At 39.5% G+C, this 20246-nt stretch overlaps 1 protein-coding gene across 2 annotated transcripts; it reads left to right on the top strand.

Moving 5' to 3' along the window:
• Positions 1-959: 959 nt before the first annotated feature.
• ptprna (protein tyrosine phosphatase receptor type Na) lies at positions 960-20231 on the top strand. Of its 2 annotated transcripts, none has more exons than XM_017423873.3 (24): positions 960-1306; positions 4718-4768; positions 10178-10288; positions 10560-10677; positions 10774-10921; positions 11109-11310; positions 12089-12241; positions 12349-12483; positions 12594-12628; positions 12718-12965; positions 13082-13168; positions 13260-13339; positions 13466-13530; positions 15097-15306; positions 15541-15807; positions 15904-16051; positions 16253-16326; positions 16569-16646; positions 16974-17093; positions 17380-17546; positions 18322-18375; positions 18483-18547; positions 19035-19108; positions 19221-20231. In XM_017423873.3, exons 1-24 carry the CDS (start codon positions 1231-1233, stop codon positions 19290-19292), a joined length of 2838 nt encoding a protein of 945 aa, XP_017279362.1. In that variant the 5' UTR covers positions 960-1230; the 3' UTR covers positions 19293-20231. The 2 variants fall into 2 exon arrangements, with proteins under 2 accessions (XP_017279362.1, XP_017279361.1); XM_017423872.3 differs by having other exon boundaries at positions 12086-12241.
• Positions 20232-20246: the final 15 nt, after the last annotated feature.

Here is a 20246-nt window from a genome sequence, read left to right as displayed (position 1 = left end):
ATTTAGATTTAACATTTAACATTTAGATTTAACATTTAACATTTAGATTTAACATATAATATTTAGATTTAACATTTAACATTTAGATTTAAGCTGTAACAATTACATGTAACTAGCTAAATGTTGTAAAAAGTGACATCAGAAAATCAACACTACATTTTAAAACAGTGTTTGAAGCTAAATGTGACTAAATTTAGGCATGAATTTTGAGCACAAGCTCCTTTACAAACGGCGCCCCATAGTCTAACACCAATTAGGTGTTGTGATGAGAAGCCATCCATCCATTTTCTTCTCCTCTCCGGGTCACGGGGAGCTGGTGCCTATCTCCAGCATTCACTGGAGATGGGGGTCCATCACAGGGACATATAGAGACAAATGAGACAGACAACCATTCACACTCTCACTCACACCCAGGGACAATTTAGAGTTATGGCCCCCATCAGTTACAATCTATTACTCTCCAAAGTAACTTTGGGGGATTTTTCTTTCCTAGAAAAAGAACAAATCTTGTGTCAGGTCTGAGGAAGATGGGAATAAAGCATCCTGGGGTCTGGATCTATGAGTTCTGAATTCTTCTTACCTCCTCTGCATGTGAACATGGCTGGATAATCACATTTATTTGAAATTAATTTGCCGAATATCCATATCATTACCAAACTTAAGCTACCAGCTTTAATTAATTCCACAATTATTACTTGAAAATAAAGCCAATCAACAACTCTGATTTAAAAAAACAAAAAAACAAAAACAGGACTGATGCCTGCGCTCACATGCAATGTTTTTGATGGAGCAGGATGAAGCCCCTCCACGTGTTTTTGTGCGTGCACACAGCATTATTATAGACGCATATGACGTTTAGGACTGCAGGAACGTGAATGTGAGGTGTGAGGTTCACCTCCTCCTCCCCGCCACTGTTTTGGTGACGTCGCTGCAGGTTGCTTTCTTCTGTTGCTGAGAGCTCCCTGTCTCTGCGCTGCTGTCGTGTGTCCCACGCTGCGTGTCCACAGCCTGAGCCCTCCTTCCTCCCGTTCGCCCCGCCTGCCTGCCCGTCGGGAGGATTTCATTTTCCATATCCCTCTATTTTTTCCGCCCCCCCCTGAGTTGTCGACATCACGGCTCCGTTGAAACATTATGGAGATTTAGAGCAAGTGGAAACTACTCCCCCTGCCCCCTACAAACTCCACATCTTTCCTCCTTCATCCCTCCGTTGCGGTGAAGCTTCAGAGGATCATGCAACATATGAAGCCATGGCGAGCTCTGTTCCTTCTGGCGGTGCTTTACCAACCAGCAACCTCTGAGAAATACGGTAAGGTGATGCTGAGGAGAATTTACACTTTCTTCATGGGCTGGAAGCAGCAGATGTTAGTGGAGAGGCTTTCCACTTTTCCAGAAAGTGCATTTATTCATCATTTGAAGGAATTACTCTTGTATTTCCCAAATGAACTCAGAGAGGGTTTCTGTGTGTAAATACAGAGGATAGTAATGAGCTTAAACAGAGGAGGAGAAGAGATGGAACCAAGGAGGAGTGATGGAGACGAGAAGATTTTGTTTACAAGTGGTGTAAAGGCACATTTGAAAGAATTATTAGCCCGATAATCACCTTCCAGCCTGACACAGCTTGTGCTTTTGTTTACAGTTCTATGTTAGATGGAGGAACAAATAGACTCCAGTTCTAGATGGAAATAAAACTGATATGTCAAAAAGAAACGTTGCATTTCAAAGCAAGAGTAAGAGACAAACATGACTGATTACAAATAACTTTCCAAGCAAAATGTCCTTTATGAGTAAGAAAAAAAATAAACGTAAAATTAACATTTCTAACCTGTTTCCTCACAACATTTATATTTGATTCTTTCTAGTAGAAATTACATTTGCAGCACAATGTTGCTTTAACAACATTAACAATGGCATTTGTGTGAGCTTGGTTATTTAAAACCAGATATCACTTTGCATCAACTGTTTATTTATTGTTGTTTTAGATTGATTCACTGATCTGCCATGATTTGTGAATGACATTTTTTGGGGAATTTTCACACCCACTTATCTTTTTACACTTTCATTGTTCCACATACAAATTTATGCACGCATACATCTATGTCCTGAATGTTTAGTTGAAGTCATTTAGAATAATAGTAATTTAAAAAATCTGATTGTTGTTCACTTCCTCTTCCTCTCTCCATCAAGACAACAAGCGAGCAACATCTTCAGTTTTCCCCCACAGGGTGGGGGAAAACTGATGATATATATATATATCATATACCCGTCATGTATGTCATATAACATGTGTTAAACATGAATACAATCAGTTTGGTTTTTAACTATAGAAATTTACTGGATGTCACAGTAACAGCTGTTTACAGATGAATTTTTCACATCCAAAGCATATCAGAGGTACAAAAATACACTAATATTTAAAAAAAAATCATATAAGGTGCAGGTGAATGTTCAATATTTTACAAATAACAATTGACACGTGTGTATTTCTGACAATACTTGTGAATTAAAGGCTGAATAATGAGCAGTGACATTTGCGAGCGCATCAGATTTCAGCACCATGGAGAGAAACCAGTATCCACTGTTGCTTCCCTTTGTTCATTCATCTCTTAACACCTTTTTTGCTTTTCTTTATTTTCACACATAAATCCATCCCACTCTTTGTCTCTGAAGCTGTCCATCCATATGTCCAACTGTCCATCTTTGCACACAAAACGTTACGATGAAAATGTTGTTTCCCAGAGGAGCAGATGTCCTGTTGCTATGACAAACGCTGATGTTGTTGACCACGACTGTGGGGTTAAGTGAAACCTTTGGGTGCCGTTCCTCTGATGCACATTTTCTATTCTATATGCTTTAAAAACAAAGATAATCAATAAGATAATGAAAATAAATTTCACTTATGCCACATTGACTTCTGCCTGGAGCCTTTCAGGTGGCAGTAAAGCATCAAACTGACGTAGATGTAAAGGAAAACGTGTTAACTTGTGTTGGTGTTTTGCTGGTGCTGGTTTTGAGTGCAAAAGCAGCATAATGTGGATGTGTTTCTGGATTTGAGTTCTGTGTTTTCACTTGTTATTGCTTGTTGATGCGTCACCACCAGATGTCACGTTCATGACATCAATCAGAGTTTGATGATTTGCACAGAAATTCATCAACAGTGTGTGGAGAAAATTTGGATAATTTCCCTTTGCAAGACCTTTAGCAATATTTACACTTTAATTTAGCATTTTATATTCTTGCCTTCCCCCATTGGAGAAAAAATATGACGGCAATAATGTGTTTGCTCATGTCTGTATATGTGTGTGTTCATTTGTCTGTAATATTACGAAAATATCTAATAAATTAGTGTATGAATTTAAATGAAACTATTTGAAAGTAATCATTAAATGTGCATCTATAGGTGATTAATTGTTGAAGTCAACTCAATTCAAGATGGCTTCCCCAGCCAACTGATCTTAGAAAACACAATGGCTGTTACTCATGGCTGTATAGACAATTTTACAGATATTGAGCTAAAATTTGGTTTGATAGTAGCAGAGGCTTATCTCTAACAAATACTCCAAGCACTTTTAGATTTGGCAATATGAGGTCGATCATAATGTCATTCACAAGGTTTGACCAAAACAGCTATAACTCCATCCAATGCTGTCATGAGAGGATTTTAGTTTAAATTCTGGCATGAAAGGTGGCAGGTGATATGCATTCCTTTAAGGAATACAAGACCTTTAATTAAAGGTTCATTTACTGCTTGCAGAAAAAATGCAGGTCACTTAGATTCTTGGAGTGCTGGCATTCCGCTAATGCCACTAAGACACATCATTATACTTTCAATAGGGCATCCAATTTTTTTTGTAAGATTATTAAGTTATTTTAAACTTGATTCATTCATTAAAATAAAAACAAAAATACTTGAACTGGCTGAGTAACTTGGCGTCTGTGGATATAAGACCCCTTTGCGTCATTTTCTTTTAAAGTATTTCTAGGTTTGTTTGTTTTTTAAGTCTTTCTTCAACCTCTTTCTAAGATAAACACTTCACACTAACCAGCTAATCATCTGCTAAACTTCTTTCCAGTTATGGGTTTTATCTGTTTCTCTTACATAGATTTTGACTATTTGTATTTGCTGTTTTTATATTAACATATTTGTGCCTCTTTATGTAATGTTGTTTGACCTCAGAAAATGAAAAAGACTCGAGTTGTGATGTGAGAAAAGCCAGACAGAGGTATCCGGGCTTGTACTGCAGTTCCTATCTATCTTCCGCCAGCCACCTGCTTCTTCCCACACTGCCAACACTCCAAGGTCTTACTCACCAAACTAAACTAGCAAATGGTTTAACAACTAAAAATTAAACACAAATGACTGAGCACAAATAACAGAACCATTTGTGCATACCCTCACTTAGTTATGGGCCTTAAAGTACTTTAGATCCAAAAGTTTGGAGTGGATGAAGGAGTTATTGGCTAACTAGGTTGGGTCAGTATATATGACTGTTCTGCACAGATAAAATAATCATGACAACACACTGAAAGTGTTAAGAGAGGTTTTGTTTTGGTTCATTTTGAGCTGAAAATTTGAGGCTGATTTTATTGAGTACACCAGGATTAAGCTGATTTTTGTTCCCATGCCTGCCCTCTAAATTTGATTTCTCTCATTGCTTGGCCAGAAATTGACTGAGGAAGATTTTAATCTGTCATCTCTGTTGCTGTTTTTCTGCCTCAGGTTGCCTGTTTGAGAGAAAACTGTGCACGAGGGATCAGTTTTGCTCCGACGGTGAGTAAAACACCCTCACACACAGAGCAAAGCATCATTTAATATCATCTTTTTTAAACAACTTGATCAAAAAGCTTTTAAGATATGTCACTTTTCCAGCTGTTTTTTATCTTGGCAGCATATTGACTTTTTAGGTCTGCATCTGAAAACATACACATACGTACACACTACATACGGGTGTATAGAAACAATTCAAAAAGTCAACGATTCTTCGTCTCTCAGAGCCATTGTTTCTCCATCACCTGGCCTCTATCCTTTTCTCCATCTTTACCAAAGCCCCTCCCTTGCCCCGCCGTCTCCATGGCAACACTGACATCACAGTGAGGTCGACACCCCCACAGTTGTTGTGCTGATACAGTGATGAGTCACTGACACGCACTTACGTCCTTCTCTGTGGAAACGGCACTTACGCACAAACTCAGTCATTGAGCAGAATACTAAATGGATCAGTCTACTTTCTGAACAGAAGCACACACACACATTTAATGTGTGTCTGAGGAAGGAAGGCGACGGGGGAAATATTTAGAGGGCTACTCACAGCTTGTCTTACTAATGAGACCTTTTTGTGTATTTGCTTCTTAAAGAACCTGTTATGCCACATAAGCTTTGAGCAAGCTTCGCTTTATTTTTAGTTTGAGAGAACATACGGTATGCATCGAACCACCACAGCTCTGATAAACAGAGGTCCTGCAGTGACTAACATCTCAAATGTTAGTTCAAATATTCATGTGACATTTCATGTATGTATTATTGAAATTATGATCTTTATGGCATAGCGCAGTGTTACAAGATAATATTCAATTAAACTACAAGCACTAACACCAGCAGTTTTTTCTTATTTAACCTCATTATTGAGGCATGGGGGTTTCTGTTACTTAGCTAGAGAAAGACTGGTCCAGGATTAGAGACATATTTTACTTACTAATTAATGCCCTACAGAGTCACATGTCATGGATTTTGTATCTGAACAATCTGAAGTGGTGAAACAATGATTTTCAGTTTATCCAGACACAGAAAGCTATTAGAGCTTAGTTAGAGGTGCTCTAAGCCCAGAGCGTTAAGAACTGCTCTTTTTAGCGGTGAAACATATTAAAGTGATTGGTAAAACAGAGTCCTTTATCTGTCAGCAGTAGATTATAAAAAGTCAATGTTTGTTGTAGTTAAAGATAATTTTCTTCATCCTGTAGCGCTGCCTGATGCTGCATGTTTGTCCAGACTAAACAAACATGCAGCATCAGGGAGCACTGACTGTTTTTTCTATTCATTTACAGATCAAGTGTAACAAGTATCTCCTTTTTGAACCAATTTATACCTGCATGCTAAGAATCCAGATATGCATAAAGAAAGAAATACTTTGTGTTACTTTTTTAAACTATAAGCCTCATACTTTGCCAGAAATTGGTATATTTTTATATTTTCCTGTCTGAATCTATAAAACAATTTTGCATACTATTCGACAAAATATATTTATTTTATTTATTTTCTGAAATAAAAATGTACCCATTGAAAACAGTGATACACAACCCAATGTTTGGTCAGTAAAGAGGGAACAGTTAATCTAACATGCATGTTTATGGACTGTGGGGAGTAATGAATAGTAAACTCATGCAGGAACAGTCTTGTTGTGACACAACAACACAAAGTCCTCACCACTTTCCAACTCCTTTTTATTCTCTAGGAAGATTGTTAACAAAGAAAGATACACCTATCATAGAAGAACAGCTCTGTCTCTTTACCCCTGATATAAAAGTGTTTCTTCTCACAAAGAGGTTGTATAAGCACCTCCGGTCTAATCTCACTTCCCCACTTTGTTTGCAGCTAAACACATAGTTTGTATCCTTCCTTTTAGAAAAACAAGCCAGCACTAAACCTGCTTCCTCCCACTCCCACATGGCTTAATATCAGAACCCACGTGTTTAATTCATTAGTTGTTTTTTTACATGCAGGAGGCATGCTGCTAAAAATCATTTGGAAACCTTATAACTCGTGAAAAAGTGGTGTTTGCCACTGATATTACCCATTAGTTTGTGCAGTACTACTGAAGCCTTGAGACTGCCTATTGATTACTCAATGAAGGCAGAAGTGATTATATCTTGTCAGAAGAGCTGAGTGTTGCCAGACTGGACAAACAGGCTTTTTTTATCAGATCGATACACACTTCAGTATGGACTTTACACAAAAGGACTCCCAGCATATTGATCAGAAAGAGTGAATTCCAGTTAGAATACGGTAATTACTAATGAGCAAAATGCACTGACTTAGTAAGTTGAGTCTTGGGAAGATGTTAAAATATAACACTACACGTAATTGGGCATTAAGGATAATCTCCTTCTGTTTATTTGAAATTTGTGGCTGACAATATTTTCTGTTTCTGAGCAAAGTGTCCTGATGATTATGTTGGTTGTCTATCAAGGTCTTTGAATCAATTCTCTGGTGCCATTTTGCCATGGGAGACCTTACCAGAGACTAATGTCCCAGACAACATAGCTCCCAGGATCATGAGGGGTAATCGTACTTAAGGAGGACATTATAGGCTTTCTGCCAGTGTTTGTAAGTTATAGAAAGTATTTCAAAAGAGCTGTTTTTCAGCAGTCATTGATGGAAGCCAATTAGATGTGACAAGTGACAGCACAACAAATTAGTGGTAAGCACTGTTCCCTCACAGCAAGAAAGTCCTGGGTTCCAGCGCCTGGCTTGGATCTGGAGTCTCTCTGCGTGGAGTGTGCATGTTCTCTTCATGTTTGTGAGTTTTCTTCCACAGTCTAAAAAAAACATACATGTTAGGCTACCTTCAAGCTCAGGCCTCCCTTTAAAAAGAGACCTGTGATCTCACTGGGATTTGCCTGGGTAAATAAAGGTTAAAAATAACTAAAAATAAACAAGTGTAATCAATAAACTGTGTTCATAGTAGTTAACTGGCCTTCCAGTTCCATTGATTAAAAAAAGAACTACTGTGATCACATTTTGTCTCAGACAAATTTATGTTGAGCAGTGATATAGAAACACGTTTCTAAGAAAAAGTTGGATTTTTTTTATGTATCTGATTCTTTTAGACAGGAGTGCAAAAGTCAATAGTCTGTACTCTCTGCAGGTAGGTGACAACACAAGTAAAAATAGCTCTTAAATCAGACAAGCAATGCAAATAATCAATGCAAAGCTCACAAAAAACTATAATCTGTAGAATGTTGTTCATATTTTTTAAATGATCTGTAAGGCACTTAAACCAACTTCAACATGTTTCGGTGGGCTAAAATAGATCCTAGCAGTAAACACAATTTATCTAAGACGTCACTTTACTTGAAAAGCTAACATGACTCACACCTCTTCTTATGCAGCTTCTGCCTTTTTTTTCCTGCTGTTTCATGTAAGCGTTTGGATTTTAAATTACCTTTATCTTTACTGTTGTAACAGTTCATCCCTCTTCTCACTGTAGCTGTTGCGGTTGTGTGCGGATTAACTGGTGTGGCGACTGCAGTGACTCATCAGTGCACCAAATAAAACATCGTCTCTCCAGCTTAATCTTTCTTCTCGCCACGCTTGCAGCCTACAGCAGCAATCTTTTCACACGCCAGGGTTTATGTCTTTGCTCATCGGGGTTTCTAAGTGCAAAAACGTGCTTGTGATCTGGCTTTTGACAATATTATCTCTGTAATCATGATGAAAATATCTGAAAATACAACTCTTTTTACGCACTTATAGTGCAGGACTTCTTTTGAATCGACTGAAATCAAATAAATGAGAAATATTTTTGGTGCTTAAAGTGATGGATCCAAACAGTTTCAGTGATGCTTGTTTGTTTTTTTTTTGAAGTGTGAACAGTTGTTTACCTCAGTGCAGTGCAACAAATACTTAGTAAAGCTTAGAATGATGATTCATATATGCACCTTTCTGGCTGAAGAATAGAGCAGCGTGGGCTACGGTTGACGTAATGTCCAGACCCGCTGCATTCTTTCATACACTTGAATTTACCTATGATCGTGAAAAAGAGCAGTTCTCAAAAAACAGTGAAACTGCAAGAGCTTTTATATTTTTGTATTATTTCTAAAGGTACATTTTGAAAGCACAGAGATGAGCTTTCAGGGGCAGAAATTTGTCAACAAGGTGGTGACAAGCAATAAACCTCTGTGGGCTGTATTTCACAATTATGACTCACTGTAGGATAGTGTGGTGTGGGCTACTGTATGAATTTATGTCATGAGAAAGTACTGCGCCTCTAAGCAATGTCAATGAATCAGTTTTTGGCCAAAGATCAGCTGAAAATATTATATAAAATGTATAAACTTTGTTTCAAGAGACCAGTTAGAACGTTTAAATGTTTAAATGTAATTTGTGTTTATTTCTGATTTTTATTGAATGAAACATGCCTTGCTTTCCTTTAATTAGGCGGCTTTGATAAGTGATGGAAACTGAAAGTGTTAAATATATCATTCATGACATCTCCCTGTCACCATTTGTTGTAATGAGCAATGGCAATGTGAAAACAAACCAGCATGCTCATTACTATGTTCCTGAGAATGCTGAAAGCCATCCAGCTTTTCTTACTGACGTGCCTGCTTTTCTAACTGTGCCATGTCAAAAAAGCCAAGCCCTGACAGTCATTTACTGTCTGTAAACTGTCAGATTTTAGAAAAAGTGTCACTCAAATAGATGTGCTCTCCGACAGCTCTTTCAAATTGGACAAGTATGTCAATTCAGTTGTCAAATCAGACTTATGTTATGCCTCCGAGCCAAGGCAAAGCCCTGATTCTGTTTCAATGACTTTAAAAATGTAATTCATACACTTATCTCAGAATATTGCACCTCCTTGTAGAAGGGCGTAGATCAGTCCTCTCTTCATCGTCCGCAGATGGTGTAAAATACTGCTGCTTGACTTTTAACAGGAACAAAAACACATGAGCACAGTGTTGGCTTCGCTTCATTGGCTTCCTGTCTGCTACAAGATTGAGTTTAAGATTTTATTGTTACTTTTTAAGGCTTTTATTTGTCTGCTCCATCTTATCTCCAGAATCTTTTACAACACCATTCTTCATCTAAGACGCTGAGCTCAAACAACCAGGTGCTTTTAGATGGTCCGAGATGTGAACTTAGACTAGAGGTAGACGTGCTTTTGTAGCTGCTGATCCTGATCTTTGGAATAATTTACTTTACTTCAGATTTAGAACATTTTAAGATGCTCCTGAAGACCTGCTTCTATTCACTGGCATTCAACTCAAGTAGTGCTGGAGACCTTTCTTTCTTTACTACTCTTTATCTTTTGGGATTTTGTTTTTATTATTTTCATTATTTCTCTGTATTATTTTCTGAAAAGCACTTTATTTGATTGTTTGCTATCACTGTTTCCTCCTTTACTGTGTTTCCTCTTCACTTGTTATGTGTTCATATGTTTATATGTTTATCTGTTTATTTCAGATGGGTTGTTTGGGCAGTGTCGAAGCTCCCAGCAGGACCAGGTCCAGTATCAGGTGACGGTTCCTGTATTGAAGAGGATGCAGGAAGTCCTCAAACAGCTCATGCTACAAGGTAAGACAGAACCTCAATAAAAGACATCAAGAAGTTTGATTTAAATTTACAAAGCTACATGAATAAAATATATAACCCTGTAAAGTGAGGTGCTTCTGATTTTATTGGTCATAAGTACATTGTTGTGAATAAATGAGCATTCAAATAGAGTTCTTCTCAAACACTGAAGCAGGCACTCTGTTTTTCATCTGCTTACCCCATACACACTTCTTCTTCACACTGATTCTCAATCTTTGTTTTTTTACTTTGTATTGTGTGTGTCTGTGTGTAGGACTGTCATGGCAGGATGACATCACTCAATATATTTTATCAAAAGAGCTGAAGAGAGTTCCCCATACCACCCTTCCGTCAAAACCCAGCTCCTTATCGTCGTCTCCTCATCCCTCTCAGTGAGCATTTTCGCACTGACATTTAGGAAGAAGCACAGATTTACCCAAAGCAAACCACCCGTCCTAATCCTGCCTGTGTTTCTGACCGGGTTGCAGCTCCAAACAGCACATCCCTTACCACTCCAGCTCTAAGTCAGGGTCCGCACCTCCTGGTGGAAAATATTTGGACTACATGATCGTTGAGCCTCCTCAGTCCCCACTGCGCATGCAAACTGCATCTATTGATCCATACACATATCACCAGGTACATCAGCACACACACACATACACACACAAACACACACGATCTTTAACTGGGCAGAAACTGAGGAGATTTATGATTCATCCACAAGTGCTACTGCAGCAAAATTAAAATTAAATCTGAACAATACAACAATCAAACCTCATTCTAACGGATTTAGATTATAATAACAGTGTGTCATATTTGTCAGTCACAGCACAGGTATCAAGATGATGTAGAGAGATCACTTCTGAACGCAGGAGGTGGATACGCCCGCCCATCTTCAAGGTCCCAGGCAAGCCAGAGAGAACGGGAGCGCGACAGGCAGCTGCTGCAGGAGGCTCTGTCTCTGTACTTGGCATCTGGGCAGCCCTCGTATCGGCACCGAGGTGCCGCTCCCATGGCTCCAGCAGGTAAAGGGTTAAGGAAAGAGAGCATTTTACCAAATATTTTGCTCACATTTAGTTGTTTGTTATTGTTTTTGAGATATCAAATTTTACTGATAAATATGTTCAAGAAGCAAATTGTCGTGCTGAGCTGTAGAAGAGTGAGAGGTTTGTTTCGATTGTAGATGTGCCAAACCAGCCACCAGGCAAATCATTTGCAAATGTGTTACATGGTGATAAAAAAAGGCTTAGGGTTAGGGTTATGTTTACAATCTCAGAATTTTTAGGCAGTTCAGAGGCATCATCATCATCATCGCCGTCTCTTTTCATTATGAGTTCAGGTTTTGTAATTTTACAGACCTGTACTTGACACTACTGGACAGTGAAAACCAAAAACATACTTCAGTGGGACTGAAGACATACAATACAGTGCAAGGTTTATTTTTTATGTAAGAAGGTAAAATTACCTTGTTGTTTTTTTCATTCTTTCTTTTTAAGTAGCCTTGAATGCAATTATTTTTGGGGTTTGTAAAGGTATTTACAACATTTTCCTTCATGTTCAGTGTGGATTTTTTTACATAATTATCACTGATTTATGAATATTTGACTCATTAAAACCTCTTGTTCGAAAAGAAAACAAGCTATTCTTTTGCCATCACACAACAGACAACTTAAAACATGTTTTTTTTTGTTTTTTTTTTACTTGTTCACTTTCTTCCATTTTTTAAGGAATTCTCTTGACTATGTTAAAACATGTCAAGTATTGGTTTACTTTTAATATCATACCTTGCTGTTTTGGCAGCAGGTCTCCCTTATTATGAAGACCTGGACTTGGAGATACCAGTGGACTTTGTGGAAGACTACACCCTAGAGGAGAGACTCCGTACTGCAGACAGGCAGCAAAATTTGCAAAGTAAAAAAGCTCCACAGGACTTCAGTACCGTGCCTGGAAACAACGGTAAACCTACTGATATTAAATCTGCGTGTGAACTTTAAGTGAGCTGTTATGCAACACATGGACACTTCTGAGACTGACACTTTGGATGTCCTGTCCTTCTGTGTTAGACGGTTTGCTCCAGAGGATGTCAGGTGTCCTTCAGAGGTACAATGTTGATCCCAGAGATCTGAGTCAGGAGCAGCTCTACAAGCTGGCTCTTATTCTGCAGCTACTGCAAGGCCAGGACAAAACAATCCCAACAGGTCCGTTTTTTATGCAAATCTATTTAAAAAATCAAATTTCTTATGGAAAAATCCAATAAAACCGTGTCTAGTTTTTGTCTGAAACCATCCTTTGTTTTCTTTCAACACAGATCCAGTTGAAAAAGATCTCATAACTCTCAAGGAGGTATGTTAGTCCTTACTGCTTGCAGCAACCACAAAATACAATCATGCACACACACGTTACACTCACAGGTTTTCTATCATTCTTCTCAGATGCAGCTGTTAAAAAAAGAAAGTATGTCCAAACCAGAGAGGCCTGCTCCCAGCCCCCCTGATGCTCCTCCAGCTCCTTCCTCCGCTTCCCTTCCAGATGTACCTCCACTAAAGAGTGCCAGCCTCCCCACATCTGCCTCCAAGCCTCCACAATCCGCTTCCGGAGATTCCGGGAAAGACTTCAAGGACCCACTTGTTGAGGGTGCCGGAGCCAAAGAAGAGTATGGGTACATAGTCACCAACCAGAGGTCAGCTTTTCTGATTACTTTAATCAACCCTAACTCCCCCAAATTCAACATAGCAAAACAGGATATATATTAAACAGGATGTTTACAAAGAAGAACACGTCTCTCTTCTTCTGTAGTCGCCTTACTCTGTACGACGGTGTGAAACTGTTGGAGCTACTGGCTGATAAAATACACCTGACAACCAGCAGCTTCATCAACATCAGGTACGGCTGTGATAATGCGCACATCAGTGTGTCACAGATCTTCGCTCTGCTGAAGCCTTGAACACGTGTGACCTTGTTTGTGTGTCGCCAGCGTGGTCGGACCCGCGCTGACTTTCCGAATCCGTCAGAATGAACACAACATGACGGCTGCAGAGGTGGCTGCCAAGGCCGGTGAGACTCGCATCGAAGCACCTACGATGCACACATGCATAGAAACATGAAGTGAAAACTGTGTGTTATTCTGACACTTTAAACCTTTGTTCATTTCCCCAAACCTTTTTTTTTTTACTTTGACAGTATCTGAGAAGAACTTTCTGGAGTCTGAGACTGGCCTGAAAATAGTACAAACTGGTGTTGGAGAGGTACTTTACAAACATATGGACAAACCCCCACAGCCCCTTTTTTGCACATATGAAGCAGTTGTCAAGACAATAGGGAAATCTAATCATTCATTTACATTAATAAACCATCCCAATTGTAATCCAATCACGTGCCCCAGTTTGAGAGATTAACAGACCTGCTAGCGTCAAATCCCAGCATTGAATGTCATGACATTTTCCTGCTCCTATTATTTCAGTCCACACTTAGATCTGTAGCTGTTTTTGTTGTTATAGTAAGAATCAAGTGTATACAGTATTTGCTACTGCCCAGTAAGAATATTTTTGTACATTAGAATGCTTATTAGTCTATCGAATGGTACAGTAATCTTTTCACTTTAACACCAAAGCAGCTCATGTATCTCATCTGTAAGGTTTGTTTTTCATCCACATGTACCTTTTTGATTTCGTAGTGCTGTGAGTCACTGTTTTTTTTTTTTTTCCTCTTTTGTGTATGTGTACTGCTTTGAATGGAGCTAATGTGTGAGGCAATACTTTCTGACAACCAGTATTTCACTTGTTGCCATGGCTTTTCAGCTCCTCCACTTCCCATTCCTCACTTTGGCTCCCAGATCCCAGGTGCTATGGCAACTGTCAAGCAAGTGTCATTAACCTCATTATTCACGCGAACAGCCTCTGTTTCCCTTGCTTTGAGTATAATAGATCATTAACAGTTTCAGTGTAGGATAACATACACATTCAGATCATTTTGTGGGATTTTTCACCTGCCACAGGATGCATTATCCACTTTAAATCACTGCACCGTGGTTTACTCATTGCGATTTCTTAAAGGTTATTTCCAATTTACACAGTTCACATTATTAGTTGTTATTGAGGAGTATTTGCTCTAAAGTCTGGTTTGAATTGATTTAAAACTGTTTTAGTTAATATGTTACAACACTGTAATGTCCTTAGGTAGTCTCTAAATAACGGAACATGGATTCTGATCAATGATTTGCTCTCTTCAGTTGACCTCTAAATTTACTTTCAGGACTGGTTTACTAATTTCCCCTCATAGTGAATTTGCTGTGAGAAGATTTTGTGTGCATGTATGTCGACACATCACAGTAAAACTCTAATGACAGTCTGTAAGTAGCATAGTACAAATGGTTTTGAGATACAGAAGAGGAGCTGAAGAACAGGTGGAACGCCGATGTTTGGGCAGCACTGTTGTGAGGCACGTCCCCACGGGATGGTTGGTTGATCTTTACTGGGCCTCAGCTGTCTTTTTAATGGGTTTACGGGGCACTCTGCCTTGACCTTTCAGACCTCTGTCTGTAAAACTCAACCTCAGCTGCTCGTTGAGCACACACAGCTGTCCTGTGCAGTTTACAGAGAATCAACTTTATAAAAATGAAACGAGTGACCTTTGAGTTATAGTTGTAGGAGATCACACCCCTGGAGCAACAGCTTAGCTTGGGCTGTCAACTAAAGTTCATGTTGAGGAATGACGATAACCCAGTTACTGGATAATAATAATAATAATCTGTTTGTGTGTGTGTGTTCCTTCTCCTCCGCTCCACCACTCTTTGTGGTTTTCTCTTTTCTCAGAGAACGGATGCACGGGGTCTCCCTCAGGTAACCAGGGTTCCTCAGGGTTCCAGTGGGACAGTCATCACCCTTGTTTCCATGGCAGTGGTGGGAGGGGTGCTGGTACTGGCCATGGCCATTGCTTGTTTCAGACATTATGCTCACCAAGTGGCCAATGGCAAGCTTGGCCTGGGACCGGAAGGAGGAGCAGAAACACACTTTGACTACCAGGTAAGGCAACAAATGGAATAGTAACAAAAAAAAAAAATGTTTGACGTGATGGACCTTTTTGTTTGTGTAATTTCTCCAATGTTTTTGTGTTACAATAGACTTGATAGACTTGTCTGAAATTACTTCTATGTATAAAGTTTATTGCAACTGCAATTGATCTCCTACTATTTATCAGCTAAAAATGATAAATAGATTCAGTTGTCCCAAACTTAATGCTGATTTTTGTCTAATCAGGAGCTATGTCGGCAGCACATGGCATCCAAGTCCTCTCTGTGCCGCCAAGATTGCGTTGGAGGGGTAAGCAGCAACATGGCGGGGTCTGCCACAGGCACCGGCGCCGGTGGACGAAGAGGTACGGACACGTCCCGAGTCAGCAGCGTTTCCTCGCAGTTCAGCGATGGCCCGCAGCACAGCCCATCCTCCACCCACAGCTCCACCCCGTCCTGGAGCGAGGAGCCAGCCCAGTCTAACATGGACATCTCCACAGGTCACATGATACTGGTGAGTGGCGTGGAGTGGAAAACTACTCCCTGGAGCTGGAGAATTCATCCCACATTGTGCAAATATTTATCCTGCCCTGTGCCGCCTCTCGCGCAGGCATACATGGAGGACCACCTGCGTAATAAGGACCGGCTGCAGAAGGAGTGGGAGGCGCTGTGCTCCTATCAGGCTGAACCCTGTTCTGTAGCTGTGGCTCAGGACCCCGCCAACATGGACAAAAACAGACACGCCGACGGCCTGCCCTGTTAGTTCACCAATCCGTCACTTTCTGATCATTTCACTCACTTCTGTAGTTGCACAGACTTGAACTGCAAAGAGAATGCTAAAGTAAAGAGAAAAGCTGAAAGCAGCACTGAATTCAAGCATTTAGCTTTTTCCCTAAACTTGATTTGAGTACTGGTAGTCTGAGAAATATTTCCAATAAAAACATGCTTTATTTTTCCAGATGATCATTCCCGTGTGAAGATGAAGACTGAAGTAAACCCCAGTAAACAGGATTACATCAATGCCAGTTTCATTGTAAGAATTCACACATCAGTATGTTACAGTAATCACACTCAGTAGTTTAGGTGCAAGTTTTTTTGTTTTTACATAAGTAAATAGCAGTTTATTATATTTTATTATTTACTTATGTGTATTTGAGCTGTTCTGTTGTTCTTTTTCCTCATCATAGCATGCATTTATTTGTTATAACACATAGCTCAGTTGTCTGGACAAAAAAAAAACCCTATGTGACATTTTATTTGCCATTCAATCTACAGTTTGATCATGACCCTCGCCAACCGGCTTACATCGCCACCCAGGGACCTCTGCCCCACACCGTTGTGGATTTCTGGCAGGTGAGTTCAGTTTTTGTTTCTGCTCTGTATAATCTTGTTTACACTGAATAATTAGCTAAATTAATAAATAAAATACCAACACGCTGTATTTAATTAATTTAAATCTAATAGTAAATACGCAAAAATGAACAATGTTAAACCAAAAAATGTATTTGTATCATTTTAGCATGAAGTGGCAGATGCACAACAGCTCTGTGTCACGTCTTCTTTTAATAACCTCTCTAAAACTCAGGACAGGCCCCATTATTATATTTTAAAGTGGCATTCAAACACCACTGTTTGCTTCTGCCTGTGTTTATGTGTCTGGTTTGTCTCTTCAACGTGCAGATGGTTTGGGAGAACGGCTGCACGGTGATCGTGATGATGACGGCTCTGGTGGAGGACGGAGAGAAGCAGAGTGAACGATACTGGCCTGACGAGGGCTCCTCACTTTACCACATCTATGAGGTACAACGTCTGTGTGAACACTCTGTTATAGTAGAATATACGAACACAAAAAGAGTCATAGGTTTAATGATATTAAAATGTCAAGCTTGATGATTTTAGGAAAACACGCAATGGTGATGTCAATTGCAATAAACCCAGACTTTCTTTTATGGATAGAGATTTGAAAAATCCTGACAAAATTCGAACCTTGACATTTTTTTTCGAGGTTGCAAGCTGTTCTTTCCGAGCCCTCTCCTCTGAATTTTCGCCTGTCACTGTTTTCTGCTCTTTGTTTTGTCTCGTTCAGGTGAACCTGGTGTCAGAGCACATCTGGTGTAAGGACTTCCTCGTGCGCAGCTTCTACTTGAAGAACGTCCAGACGCAGGAAACGAGAACCTTGACGCAGTTTCACTTGCTGAGCTGGCCGGGGGACGGTATCCCCACCTCCACTCGCCCGCTGCTCGATTTCCGCAGGTAAAAGACATTTTAAAGAAAACATGCAAACACTGAGACTCTCTCTTTTATCTGAAGGTGCCACAAGATTCAGGCTTTTTCTGTAGATAAACAAAAAGTGGGAGATGTTTCTTGAATTCTTTCTGATTACCTTTATCAAATCCATCTCTCCTGTTTGTTTTCCCATCCTCTTGGTCATATAACACTGAGTAATTCAATCTGGCGTCCATCCTATTCATTTCATCCATTAGCCATCCATCATCTTGGCTCCCTCTCCCTCTCTCTCAGTGTGCAGGTTGATAGGTTTGTATTTTAACATCTCCCAGTGTCATTTTTGTGGTTTGCAGCTAGTACTCTGGCTCCAGTTGCATAGTCACAAAAATGAGCATTGGCAGGTGTGACTGGCTGCTGCAGGAGGGACAGTGAATCTGTGGCTTCTTCTCCACCTCTTCTGTCTCACACAGAGTTTCATCGTGTCCTGTCAGTGTCCCTCATTGCAGAACTAGCTGCTTTTATCTGTCCATTAACTCACTTTTACATACTTCTGTTCCTTTTACTTAAGTTTGTTGTTATTGGTTTTAATTTCATCCCAAAACGCAAGTAGTCTAATCACAGCTGCTTAACCGCCTTCTAACCCTTTGTTTTATGGATTTAATGAAGTTATTTTTGTGCGTTTGTTACATTTTTAATCCAGGTCAGCTGTTGGGAACTTTGTAGTAAATTAGTTCATAATAAAGCACTTGTTCTTGTCCTTCCCCCTCTCTGTTTTTTGCTATTTCTTACTCCTGCTCTTTAGGAAGGTGAATAAATGTTACAGAGGTCGATCCTGCCCCATCATTGTTCACTGCAGGTAAAATATGGATCCATACACAGCATACTCATATCCATTTGGATATTCTGCTTGGAAGTTGTGCTTTGACTGTTTTTTTTTTTAACTTGTTTCTGTCGCTCCCACAGTGACGGAACGAGCAGGACTGGCACATATATCCTCATTGACATGGTGCTGAACCGCATGGCTAAGGGTGAGTCACACTCACACACAGACAGGATATATTCTCACTAATCATTTGATGTGCAGCTCAAAAAGACTGACAGATTTGTAAGGAACCTGTTTAGATCCCTGTTTTGGATTAATGTTGACTCGTGTCCAAGATTTCTATCTATTGTGAACACTAGAGGGGGCTATATTTACTGTGTTGTTTAAATAGTTCTTCGTTTTTACAAATATATGCTTGACATTTTTAAGGTGATTGTTGCGATAAGTAATTTAATTAACTTGTGTTTTAATACAGACTGAGGTTAACAGAACGTTAATTTTATTATTTATTTTTCAGACAAAGTGTGCATTTTGAATCAGAGTTTAGCACCAAATTAGAACACAAGTAAAGATCTAAAAACATTGAACTGATTTCAGATCAGAAAACTGAGGCTGTTTAAGTGTTTAGCACCTAAATGAGGTCAATAACATCTAATAAATGTCTGTTATGCTGTTTCTGTTCTTGTCGTTAGGAGTGAAAGAAATTGACATTGCAGCCACACTGGAGCACATCAGAGACCAGAGACCGGGTCTGGTTCGCACCAAGGTACTGTCCGTGTGTGTGCTTGTGTGTGTGTCAGTGTTCAATGTTTCAGCATGACTGTACACGAGCTCATCATAACCCAAACGCCTCGCTCTCTGCTCCTCTTCCCGACCAGGACCAGTTTGAGTTCTCTCTGACAGCCGTTGCTGAGGAGGTGAATGCCATCTTGAAAGCTCTGCCCCAGTGAGACGCAGCGGCTGAGGAACACACTGACGACACACACACACATACACAGGCTCCACAGAACACATTCATAAGGTCCGTTCGCAAATGTCCATCTCCCACCAATTTACTCCTTCTTTGGATGTCAAAACTGTTTTTTTGGAGCTTAATTTTAAGAAAACTGTAGTGAAGGGTTTTGGTCCAATGCAAATATGATCGGTGGATCACGTTTCTACACCAAATTATTCTGTTTTTGCTCTCTAAAACATCAAGCCGAGACGGGTGCGCAGCTATCAGATGTGAAATCAGCTGAATCCAAACTTGTGTGCCTGTGCGAATACAGATTAAATTCTCCTACTTTTCTTCATCTGAGTAAAGAATATTTATAGGGTCACACAGTCAAATGAGAAAACAAATATACCTCCTTATGACAAAAGTGTCATAATCATTATGTCAGTATCCCTGGGATTTTTATTTTTTACTGGAAATACCAAATTCTCTGTTGATACTGATGTTACAATTGGATCAAAATATTGTAAAGGCACCAAATATGTATGACCTTCATCTTACTGTAACAAAGTAAGATTACTCTCAATTTTAAATCTTTGGATGTGGTGTTTTGTGTCCAAATGAAAAAAAGTGTATACTGCTGTCAAGTGTGTTGATTTCTAGTAAGTACTTTTATTTTGAAGGCTTGTCTTTGCCTTGCAAGTGTTTGCTTCCAGTTCTGCTTCTTAAGTAATCGGCGCTAAACATTGACCCTAACATAGACATGACCATTATCTCTTTATTTTTGTACACAAATTTGCCTTCATTGTAATTTTTTTACCATCCTACTCAATGTGCGACCTTGTGATTAATGTATATAATTCATCCTGATGACTGTGTTTATTTCATGTAGCAGACAAATGGAAAATATCTATAAAAATGTATTTTTGACTTGAACTAATTAAATTTGTGATGTGATGCAGCAGAAAGG

This window comes from Kryptolebias marmoratus, linkage group LG6, assembly GCF_001649575.2.
Source record: "Kryptolebias marmoratus isolate JLee-2015 linkage group LG6, ASM164957v2, whole genome shotgun sequence".
Classification (NCBI taxonomy): domain Eukaryota; kingdom Metazoa; phylum Chordata; class Actinopteri; order Cyprinodontiformes; family Rivulidae; genus Kryptolebias; species Kryptolebias marmoratus.
This window is presented reverse-complemented; position numbering and strand designations above follow the sequence as displayed.

What these genes read in the sequence shown, in the direction of transcription:
- ptprna (XM_017423872.3), top strand. Translation starts at nt 1,231, where the DNA reads ATGCAACATATGAAGCCATGGCGAGCTCTGTTCCTTCTGGCGGTGCTT. An exon ending in TCGTCTCCTCATCCCTCTCA is followed by an intron (nt 10,678 to 10,773) that starts GTGAGCATTTTC and finishes ACCGGGTTGCAG; the next exon opens with CTCCAAACAGCACATCCCTT. An exon ending in ACATCAATGCCAGTTTCATT is followed by an intron (nt 16,327 to 16,568) that starts GTAAGAATTCAC and finishes TTCAATCTACAG; the next exon opens with TTTGATCATGACCCTCGCCA.